The sequence below is a fragment of the Fopius arisanus genome, unplaced genomic scaffold (genome assembly GCF_000806365.1).
Source record: "Fopius arisanus strain USDA-PBARC FA_bdor unplaced genomic scaffold, ASM80636v1 scaffold00008, whole genome shotgun sequence".
NCBI lineage: Eukaryota > Metazoa > Arthropoda > Insecta > Hymenoptera > Braconidae > Fopius > Fopius arisanus.
Window position 1 is genome coordinate 1517074 of NW_011887747.1, and position 12332 is coordinate 1529405.

General features: G+C 37.9%; 1 protein-coding gene and 1 long non-coding RNA gene across 2 annotated transcripts in view; one reads left to right on the forward strand and one right to left on the reverse strand.

Moving 5' to 3' along the window:
- The window catches only part of LOC105273971 (uncharacterized), an 89493-nt gene that overhangs the window by 13177 nt on the left and 63984 nt on the right, over positions 1-12332 (forward strand). The gene's annotated exons all lie outside the window — the stretch shown is intronic.
- Positions 1-12332, reverse strand: part of LOC105273970 (tRNA dimethylallyltransferase, mitochondrial) — a 41040-nt gene that overhangs the window by 11654 nt on the left and 17054 nt on the right. The window contains exon 4 of the mRNA XM_011316735.1: positions 7261-7396. Coding sequence (XP_011315037.1) covers positions 7261-7396 — 136 coding nt within the window. The remainder of the gene's footprint in view (positions 1-7260; positions 7397-12332) is intronic.

Here is a 12332-nt window from a genome sequence, read left to right on the forward strand (position 1 = left end):
TCAATGCGTTTACCTCCCTCACTATCTCTTGAGATTGTATTATATTCCTATTCCATCTCTCACGTTTCAACGGTTTAGCCGGAAGAACTCAGAGAGCTGACTTTCGCGGTGAAAAAAAAACGCTAGATAATTGCTCCGATTCCCGCAAAAATCCTCCATCCAGAATACTTTGTAACGATTAAGTAAACTCTTATTAAGGAATTACTTCCGACCTATTACGGGGTAGAAGGAAATATACCGATTTTATGAAAATTTTATGTTAGGTGCTTCCATGACTTTGGAAATGATCTGCAAAATTTCAGGGGAGTTGCGGGCATTGTTAATTAATTATGATTTCTTCAATAATCGATCTTTAACCAGTGTCCTTATGGGAATCCGCGAAGCTTAGTAAAGAAACACAAAAATAATCGCAGAGCAATGAAACTTCGGGTATTTATAAATAATACCCTTGCCGACAAACGGAATGTTTTTCCGGTCAATTAAATGAATAATTCACGTTAAATATTGAAAAATTAGTGCAAATTGTCAGTTATCTCTTTAATCACTGATTAGTCGATTAAACCGGTAGTATTTAAAAAGAATAAGACACAAGTTCTTCCTAAAAGCAAACAACTATTTCTCAATGACGAGAAATTCAACAACTGTGCAAATCGATTTCATATATAACTGTCAAAGGCACAAGAACAAATGTTAAGATAAAATACATGATATGGTGTGACAGAGAACTACTTGAGTATAACACTCATAAAACCAGTCTCTCGATGGACCAGATACGACTTCCGTCATCGGTGGTTTATATCCTCGGGGGAAAAATTCAAAGTTAGAAGCTTTCTTCCAGTACAATACCCTCAAGTGGCTATTATATAGAATGTGCATAACACCGACTACTGGGAAAAGAGAAAAGATGAAATGGAGATATTTACATAAAAATATCTCCGCAGGGCTATAACGATAAAACCATATGTCAAGATGAAAATATAGGAAGCAAAAGGACCCTTCATTGCATACAACTTGCATTAATTCCATCAGCCGGATGCCCTTAACGTCCATACAATAATTCTAATTCATTCGGATACATAAACATGCAGTAGAAGTACATCCTGTTGAGGTCTCTGCCAAATATCGCTAGTTGGATTACTTAACTCGAATTCTTCATTATAAATTGATCTAACTACACCACGGGAAATCCCAGTACTCATCAGGCAATGTCCGATTATACGATGAAGCTAGTCCTCTTGGTGTTAATCAAATAAAATTTGACACGACGATTAAAAAATAGTTTTAATAGTCTACATTTAAGAGCATCAGGTGATCGAATAATGATCCAAGCGAAGTATGCAATTTTTCGATGGCACTACCTAAGTCAGTGAAAGGTAGTGGTTTGAATTTCGCTGATGACGTTGTTATACGAAATACGACATTTATGTGGAACTCAGAGGAATGTGGAGAATGGTGGGAAGAAGACAGCGTGGGGTATTGAAAAAATGCTGCATATGTCCAAAACCCGAGATGGAGATATTAAAAATGAATAAGAGAGGAAAAAGAGCTTGGGTGCTTTGAAGAGCATTCCAGCGAGCCTGGTGACAAATACCGTGCACTTGGGAATGTGAAATAAGTAACAATTGAGAATTGAAGATAATTATAGGTAGAATTGGTGATGTACTTGCTGACCTATTGCCGAGGAGTCCTAGAGACAGTGGCAATTATCATGGAGTGCCAGTCAAACCCAACAAATGAGTATGGATATACCATGGGATTAGAGTGACATTGAGTGCCTGAAGCTAGTTGGCTGGAACAACGTAAGCGAAGAAGGGTGCTAGGCCTGTTTGTGTGGCTAGCCAGACGAGGGGAGCCACTGGCCACAAGACAGGAAATGACGACATCCACGGAATAACTGCACTCGGGTGGATGCCATAAACCCGGCAGCTGTCGGCCAAGTGGTATATTCGCGAGATTATTCTCATAGTGCATCGTGTATATTGTAGTCATCAGACTCCTCTCTCTCTGTTTCTCTCTCTCTCTCTCTCTCTCTCTGTCTACTCTTCTTCCGTGTGGGTTGCATCCAACGCACATGCACGACATGTCGTGTACTTCATCCTCTACTCTTTCTTTGAAACGCTCTCCGTTGTTTGTCATTCCAGTGGGGACACAGTGAGAGACGACAATAAAACATTCGAATAAAGAAACATTACGAAAACAAAATAAAATTCTTCATCATTCATTACTCATCATTCAACAGTTTATCACCAGATGCTGAGCACATTCTAATTAACCGCCCAGACATCCTCCGAGACAGGCCAACATTTTTTCAATTCCATGGTCACGCAATGATCCTCTCACCATGCAAATCCCATCGACATCTTTGGAATCGATACTTCAGTGATTCAACCTCGAGTACCATCACTTGGATTTCTCAGAATGCGGTGTTATGCTGAGATGATATCGTTTCCAGGGATAATTAATACAGGGTAAAAATAACCAGTAATTGAAACATCAATATCTTGGCGCCACCTTGTTTTATAGTTTTTCCGACAATTCTCTGGCTTTCTAGCTGTTCTTTCGTCCTGGAATCCTTCCCATGTCGAATATTTTCCTGAGAGTATCGATAATAAAATAGGGGAGAAAGCCGTGGAGTTATGAGGGGACATTACACCAGTCTCATTGAAATCGCAACACCTCCACAGGTGGCCACGGTTCAATAGATGTGCCGATTCGTTGCATAAAATTGACAGAATAGTGCTGGAAAAGTTTTGTTTGAAAATAATAAAAATATTTCACTGCTCATTGCAAAGTGTCTCATAACGTTGTAATGGATGAAATTCTATTTCTTTTTTCTTTGACTAAATTATCTCGAGTAGCTTCCTGGTTACGTCACGGTATACTTTTTCTATCAATGCTTCGGTTCAAGTGATGCAGAGTAACGAAAATTGTCGACCAAGCGAGTCAAAACTACTGTGCGGTACAAAATTTGTCTTTTGATTTTATCAATGACTGCTTTACTTAACTCGACTTAAATCTAAATACATATATCAATACACCATAACTATGAGCTAAAGAACTAGAGCCCAAATCCATGTTTATTCTTTCAATGAAATCTCTCTAAGTGCTTGAAAAATACGAGCTAACTATCAGTGTTCAACATTGATCGCTCGACATCCACCAGAGTTGGCAAAATTAGCATTACAAAACTACAATTTCAAAATTACCTTATACACGACTCTCATAAAATACGGATCATAAAATCACGATAGTACAAAAGTGTGTAATAATAGAATAAGAATAAACATGTAAATGTAGAGATAATTTGCATGAAATAAATATGAATTGTCTATTTGAATATCGAATCAATACTATTCGCAAGAGACATTATCATGGAAAACAATGTGGAAACAATATTGAGATAATGAATGCTCAATGTCCCGCCAAAAAATGTGATCACAACGCCATCTACATACAATCACACTTGAAATGACGAGAGTCATTCATGAAAATAGCTGCATTGGTATACAAGAACCCGTGATACGATACGAGAAAACTTAGTGTACGATGCACGTACATGATTGCGGTTGAGTGGTAGCACACATACATACATGTGCAGCAGTGATTGCTGTCATGAAAGGGAGGAGACAGATGGCATGTATGTGGTGGGAGTGCATCTAACCGACGTCCTGGAACAATAAACGTATGTGAGAGTAGTAGACGTCAGAGAATGTGAAAGTGTTATCCACGTTTATAATATCGTACATGTCCTCCCCTCCTTGGTTGAACAACTTGTAGCCGAAGAGGCGCACTCTTTCTACTGGTTCCCCATAGGTGTTACCAATCAGAAATAAAATCATTGTAGCATTCAATTATTTTTACGTTCATTGAAATGCCGCCTGTTGGAGGTAACGACAAGAGCCAACAGATAGAGGTAAATTTATTCGAATGCATATTACAACAGACTGTTTGATCAATTGGAGATTGCAAATATTTTTCTTCTGCCAATGGGTATTGTATTGTTTATGGTAGATGGGGGCCAAAGTGGAGTTAGAAGACTCCGGCTAATTTGAATACTCAGAAATTTGTTATAATGTATACGTGGAATAGCTTTAAAATGAGTTAGATCCTCCTGGTGACACATTGGTCTTCCGGCTTCAAAAAACCTTGAATTACATCGCAATAAAATAAAATGACAATTCATAAAGTCGGTATTTTGTATAAAAATTCATGAATGATTTTCAGTGACAAGTCAAATGAAACATCACTAGGAATGATCACTAGAATTATGAATAAATAAAATTAAGAGAGACCATAGTATTTGAAAGTGGTCCCACAAGTATACAAGCGATGAAGGACCAGCGATAGTAAAAACCTGGCCTCAAGGCGGCACATTATAAAACATGAAAAACTATGAATGGATAATGGATGTAGAATGAGGAAAGAAAGAGAGAGAAGAAGATGGCAACGGAAAGCTAACATTCTCTCACGAATTCCGCAGGTACACTTGCCCCTTACCCATACATTATTTTAAGGATTTTCTATGGGGGCTTAAAGTTTGAATTTTGTGTCTCATGCCATCAACGCTTGAGGAATTGCCATTAGGTCAAGGCAACGAAGCCTACTCTCTAATTCCCATTGAATAACAGTAACGAAATTACGCTAGTCCATTATAAATTTCTTTATTTCCTCCAGTACACATAAAAATGGGAAATAATTTGACGAGTTGAGGTGAATATTTTTTAACAATGAGAATTCCTCTTGAGCGGTAATAAATGGTCGCGATGGAATAAGAAGACTGACCCTGTTCGGACAGCGGTTCCTTTTTCCTCTACCTCTTTCGCTCATTGGTTATATAGAAGATTGTCGAGGGCTCAAGGCTAAACTAAATCACTCTCTGGCTAACTCGCATTAGTAGACTCTTCTGCGAATTCGATCCAGTCCCCATGCTCCGATTCGTAGAACGGTGCTTCGGGTCTTTCATCCTCTTTGGATTTTTTTTTTTCTTCCTTTCGGTCAAGGGGCGAGAGAGGAGGAGATATCGAAATAGTGTAGAATCCTCAAGTGAGCCCCTTTTCGTCGGTCTACCTCCTGAATCATTTGACCCGTGGGGGCCGATTAAGATCTTCTGATACACCAAAACCGATACAACAAAGGCAGCGAGCACCGCCGGAGAATTATTTTTAGATGAAATCAACAATGGGATTGCAATCTTCAATGATATACTAAAAATTTTAATTATCCGCAATCCTTGTGGGCGAATATCGCTCTCACAATTTTGAACCCTGCCCACATCCGCATAGGAAACGCAAACACTAATGTTTCCGGATGAATGAGGAAAGTAAGCCTTGTCCAATATTATTTCTATATACTTAATTATGAATGCTCAGTCTCCCATAATTAACACTTACGTGCTGAATGAGTAAATGGTGACTACATTTCAATATATTGTAGAAACAACAAAGAATTTTTGAAGATATTGAAGGAATTGGTCTTTTGACACAGGAAGAGCTTTTTCTGAATCAGAAATAAATTTGCTAAAATGAAGAAAACAGTTCTTCAATGTTCTTCAATTTGGAACTTGGAACAATTTCAATCTACTCAAGGTTTTTTAATTGCGTATAAACCTAAAAAGAGAGAATAACTAGAGTAATATTTAACTAATTACTTCATTCGACAATAAAAAAAATTCCAGAAATTGCATGTCACTTCGTGGCACTTTGCTGTGAAAAATTTCAAGCATTTTTAACGGAATTTTCAGGTATGCCGTTCCCTGCGATGCCTTAATATTAAAATCACATTTTTTCAAGTGGAGAATTTTTAGTTTCCAGAGTGCTCTCAGCACTTGCTCTGCTCTATATAATATATAATTGCGACAGGCTGCGCAAACCCGTCGCAATTATATATTTGACAGCTTAAGAGGCATCGAAGCCGTGCCAAAGGCTCAAGCCGTCGATTGCCGTTCTCTTTATATTTACAAGGTTCTTCCCGTACCGCAAAGACTAACACCGGTTGGGGAGAAGGGAATCGGAAGAAAGAAGCAGACGTATCTCGTAGGTGCTTTGTATGGGTGTGGGCGGAATTACTGTAGTACTTTTATTTTAAAACTCGAGCCATTTCTCTCCGGTCCGTCGAGCCCAGGAGAACAGCACGTGCCGTCAGATGATTCCGTCATATCCAGTCGAGACATCACTCTCACGATCCTTCCCCAGCACCCACTTGCACCATCTCTTCCGCAATCCCTCGTATTTATGGTCATCTCTATACTCTCAACACAATCAATGTATCACCAGGAAATATAGACAGCTGTCTGTAAAAGGGTTGATAACCACATTGGTGCTTGATGACTCGTGTTACGAGCTGAAGAAACATTTGCGGTTGGGTGACAGTTGTCTAGTGGCATGATTCTTCCCCCTTCCTATCATTATAAATTTACGGTTGGACTATTTAAAAATTGGCAGTAAAATATATACAACAGCACGTTCTCCGGACACACAAGCGGCTGTGCGACCTTAAGACACGTGAGTCACGCGTGTCGATTGAGTTTGCTAAACTATAAACGTATCCCTCTTCAGACACGAAAAAAGATAATCGTTTATATGAAAATAGAGATCATCACACGCAAATATAATGCAATTTTTCATTTGAGAGGAGTTAAAAGAGTTTTTAATGGCATTTGAGAGTGGAAAGTGGAGATGGACGAAGAATGTTGAATTAATTAAAACGTTCAGTGGTGGAGGCGTGAAATGGAGGAAGCTAGGTGACATAGAATTTTAATAGTCGCTCAGTATTTCAGTGACCACCTCTGCTTCTGCATGTTTGAACAGTAAAATCCTACTGCATTTTACTATAGGTGGAATAAAGATTAGTGGGAAAAGAGGAACGAGAGCAGAGTTACTTAATGTTTCAGGGAAAGTTTATATTTATATGGATCGGTTTGAATAATTCCATGGCTACGGAAATTCATGCCTTCATTATATTTCCCGAGCCTTGTTAACTCTCAAGGACAACAGCCTAGTAAATATAACGTGCACATTGTTATATAGGTATATCGACTTATATCTGTCTATACATTGGTGCGGTTGATAGATGAGGAAGTGAAATGCATGTAAATCTCATTGAGGTATGTGATCGCCGGGTGAATGCTCATGAATTATTATGAAAAAATAACCATAAAGGCTAATTTAATACTCGACCTTACAGTGAATACGGAAAGTATAAGTTGTTGGAATTCTTCTGTCCTTGGAGATGGACGGATTCTAGGTTATATTGGATATTTACCTGATCACATCGCAGCCACAGAATGAGGGAATTTGGAAATCGTAGAGGACCACCGAGACCCGAACCACCGGCACTCCGTTGGGCCTTCAGAATATCCGATAATGTCGTCCCATGATTCTCGAAAACTTCCAGAGATCTGAAATATTAAGACCACTTCACTGTACGGTAAAATATAAAAAGAAACTCCCCTCCTTTTCTATAAGAAATGCGAGGATCAGTTTACGACACTTGACATTTTTCCTGGAATATATTGCAAATTGTAGACGCAAATTGGATGAAAAAAATATCACATAGACATAAATTACGTTGCAATGAAAAATAGATTGTCCAGGAAATTGAATTTCGTTTGGGTCGAGTATCTTTACTAGTATGGAGCTGCTTCCTTGTGTTGATACTCCATCGGGACTCGAAATAAGTTCAGACACAAATTGAACATTCAAATAAATTAAGTTGATGAGAAAGATACGCGTGGGAGTTGAAACAGTGGGTGAGATGTGATTTTAAATGGGTATAGGGTTCGTTCACATCGAACGGAAGTCATCGACTGAGTTTTTTCTATTTTCAAATACCCCACACCAGCCAAGGTCTCATCTCAATCATCCGAAAAGAGTATGGATAGGAAATAAAATGAGAGCTTTTCTAGTTCTTTCCTGTGCTCGGTTGAAAGTGACAAGAGTTATTTTAAAGAATTTTCAACCACACCAGACTACGAGGAAATGACTTGAAACGTGGATGTCAAGACAAAATAGCCAGTGATATTTATTGGCATAGGTTAGAGTCTAGTCGAGGCCACCAGTGTGACTGATTGCCCGTGAAAACGTTTGGAGGTGAGACATTTTTATCACCCTCATATGTTACACGTTTTTACTAGACTAGACTTGACAAATAATTTCAAACCCAACGAGATCATCATACCCATTTTTTCTCAGTTAAATTCGACAGACAGTTTTCCAAAATATTTCTGTAAATAGTAATCTCTGTGTCGCTTAAAAAAATTGCTATTTCATCCATATTCGGAAATAAAAAATCTTCACGCAATTGCAATTCTATTTTTCTTTGTAGATGAATAATAATAAATAGATTATTACATCCATGGCGAAATGCAATGGACAATTGCACATTTCCCGCAAATATCCAACTTATTATTACTTCATAATTATTTCATCATTAGGTCAAGCCTTTTAATGTTCAATTGGTCTCTACTGAGTTCCTACTGTCGATACACCACGATGTGTGTGCTATTTCACATATGAATATATACCAATTACGGGGGTAATTTAACGGAATTCCACTCAGTAAAATTAAGAAGAAAAAGGGAAATAGGTAAATATAGATTGATAATCGCGATATGAACATCCGGTGCGTGATTCTAGCCGCGCGTGCCCGGGAAGCAATTAATGATGATACTGCTGCTCAAAGAACAAGAAAATTCCTAAACCACAGGAGAGACGTTTCAATAAAATTGACAATATGCCTCTCATTCAGACGAATCTAATCATAACAGGAAATCCTGTTGATTGATGTCAGAATAAATTTCAAAAAATTCCAACTCTATACGAATACGATTTCCTGTGTAATCGCAATATAATTTCCTTTCACTCATCGAATATCATTAACAGCTCAGAAATAATCTCAAAGATCAATTCTCGATGAACGTTCCAGAAGAAAAAAATTTGCAACGAATTTACGAATTTGCACTCGTATCTGACTTTAATATATAACGAATGATTCAATATTGGAAATAAGAAATTGGAGAAGAATGGATGGAAAGAATAAATTGTTTTTTTATAGTAAATAATCCGTCGCAGAAAACAACATGAACGCGGGAAATCCTACCGAAGACGGGATATCCGGGAGGAATGAGACCTCTTGCTCTCTTTGAAAAATAAACAATTCATAAATATTGACATGGAAAAATTGAAGAAAATGACGAGAGAAAGAATTGCATTTTTATGAATGTTTATTGTTATGCATATTTTTGTTAATCTTTTAATCTGTTCAATGTTGATTTGTAAAAAATAATTGGGAAAAAGTTGAATAACATCGAATATTATAAATTCGATACGAACTTAGCAATACAGAATCATCTTTTCCAACGAATTTAGTGACCACAGGAATTCCTGTTATGAAAAATTATCGCACATCTCCAACACGGTAAAAAAAAATGGTATATTATAAAGACTTGACCATATTCCTCAGAAAGAGCGCGGTGAGGGCTTTCCGATGAGCACGAGTGTGTGAAATCGAGGCAGCACGTTAGCACTACCGCTAATTGCACTCAAAGTCCTTATTAGCCTATCGACCTCGGTTGGTGTTTTCTGATATTTCCGTCAGGCTCAAAGCACCGATAACTTGAATTTTCACTTCAATATCACCCAATCTCTCGTATACCGGTGAAACGTTGCAAAAATAAAAGCATGCACTCTAATCTCTCACCGTCATGTGAGATTAGTTGATATGATGCACGTGCAAAACTTCAAATGTAAATGAGCGTATCGTGGTCATTCTCTATCTTTATGCAGTGCATGGAGTCTCGTCGTCTCAATTCACCGACCACCCTAGTCCCATTTCAATTCAACTACGAGCATAATTCTCTCATTCAAGACCCTCCATTTCCCTCACCCAACTCAACCACTGCAGCTTCTAACTACATTATAAACTCCCATATTTTTTCATCTACAGATATATTCGGAATACGGAAAATTTGAAATTCACAGTACAAATCACTGTATCGCTGTGCAGGAGAGAGGGAAAGAGAAGTTACGAAAAAATGGTAATATGTGGTAATGAAATTAATAAAGTCGTACATCCGCTATTGTTCAGGGAATTAGAACTCCACTGGAGACTGAATATAAAATGACAAGGGCAGGTCAAAGTTCGAGACTTTCGTTTCTACTTTATCCGCAGATTAGCTATTCTGACGCCATTCACACGAGATAAATTTCATCCTTGAGTTTAGTGTTTCTCATTTCTTTTTTGTTTCATTCAAACTCAATTTATCAGCAAGATAATCGGTAAAAATGTTTGATTGATGCGAAAATGTGAATGACTGTGTTAAATTGTCGGCGCCAACATGGGCAATCACAGATATTGAGATAGTTAAGTATTGTAATACGTTATGTCAAAAGTGGATGAAGAAGGTTTATCTGAGTTCAATGTATATTTATATATATACATAGAGTTTACTACAGAGCACTGGTTATGTCACCATAAATTTGGTTGAGAATTAAAAAAAAATCAGAGGTTGGATTTGCGAATTAGTGGAGATGATACAAAGTATTACGAAATGGCCAAAGTTGTGATATTTGCTCGGATTGAGTGAGGGGTCATCTTTTAGCCGGTAATGTTATCCACGTATTTCTTGACCCATATCGATAAATCAGCCCCGACGATGATTTTTCCACGCTCCAGTAGTGATTTCCCTTACGCAACAATGTACGAGGCGCACGGGAATCGAAATCGAGAGCAGCGGAAGCTTGAATACCACCGGTGCCAGGTTGAACTAAAGATATACTCGGTGTATACCTTGGGCGATTGGAAAAGCCACTTTCACTCGGCCCACCAGCCTATCTACTCAATCCATCTCAAACGCACAATTACTCATTTTTCTTTTCTATTTATTTCCTTTTCAACATATCTCTTTCTTTACTCAGCCGAGACTCACGGTTCGCATTCGACATTGGCGATTCCAGGATTCGCTATCTTCATGCTATTCGATCAATGTCGAGTCATCGTATTCACCCTGAAAATTAATCCCCCGCAACGTATCTGCCGTTCCAGCCGCAGACAATCTTTTTCCGCGATATTCATGTTCAAAAAAGAAAACATTATAAGTACTATTTGATTCTTGGGAGAAGTTAAATTTTCAAAAGCTTTAAAAATACTCATTCAAAGCATATTCTGTGTCCTTGAATGAAGTGCTACAGCGAGTAGAAATAGAGCTGGGAGGATTGAGTCTTAGATGAAATCGGTTGATTACACAGATAATGGGAGTGAATTTGTTGTAATTCCATTCAAAATTATTGACCGCAAAGCCACTTGATCCTTCGTAATGAAACTCCAATTTAGAGGAAAGAATAAGTGGGAAATATAATATTCAGTAATTTTTCAACTAATGAGTCTTTTTAATTCTTTTCATCCTGAGGCGCGTCCACCGTACTATCTGGCGAGGTACAAGGTACAAGTGGATAACTAACGTCTGCTTCCTCTGGTTCCACTGGAACACAGCCAACAACTTAGTCAGAACCTGACCCTGCCCCCAACCGACCCTTTCTCTAAATTCGTTCGTTGTAAAATTCTGCCTCTTCTACAATTTTACGAAGGGCTTTTCCCCCAAGACGTGCATTGGTTACTCATTTCATTTCTATAACCTGATAATGATAAAGGATTTTTCATTATTTATGAAATATCAATAAGCATCTAGCCTTTAATACCGTTCTTTATCAGTGTTCCACTAATTTTATTCCACGATAACACATAAAAAGTTCTCATTAGCGACACATGATTCCAATTATCAAACATCATCGTGGATCAATGTCTATCTGGTACATTGGGATAGTATGGTCTTTAATCGTAACACGGATAAGACAATCTGGGTCAAATGATATTTCAACGTACGAAAATCGTTGGTATTCCAGCTGGAAATGCACAGCTTCCTCTTGAAAAAAGATAACTTTTTTCACTGTCTTGATTATTTGATTAAAGCCCGCAGTTTACTTCATTAAATATTTATCATTTAAATTACCCGGTTATTGATGGCGTGTAATTTATATTTATTTGCGCATACTTCAACTGGCCGATCAAGTTTAATTTTTAGCTTAGGATAGTGTTGGTTAGTTGGAATCTGATGGACAAGTTAGCAACTGCTCCTGAAACTCAGCAACCTCGAATTGATTTTCAATCAAAACTTCGCTTGAATTTCTACAAACCATAGTCTCAACTATCACTTGACTAAAAGAAAAAAAAATGACTGCATGCAGTTCGCGGACTTTGTTATCCACAATGATATGGCTGCACGCTCGTCTTTGGATTTTATGGGTTGCAGGATCTACTATCGGTTTGTATTCAGGTTT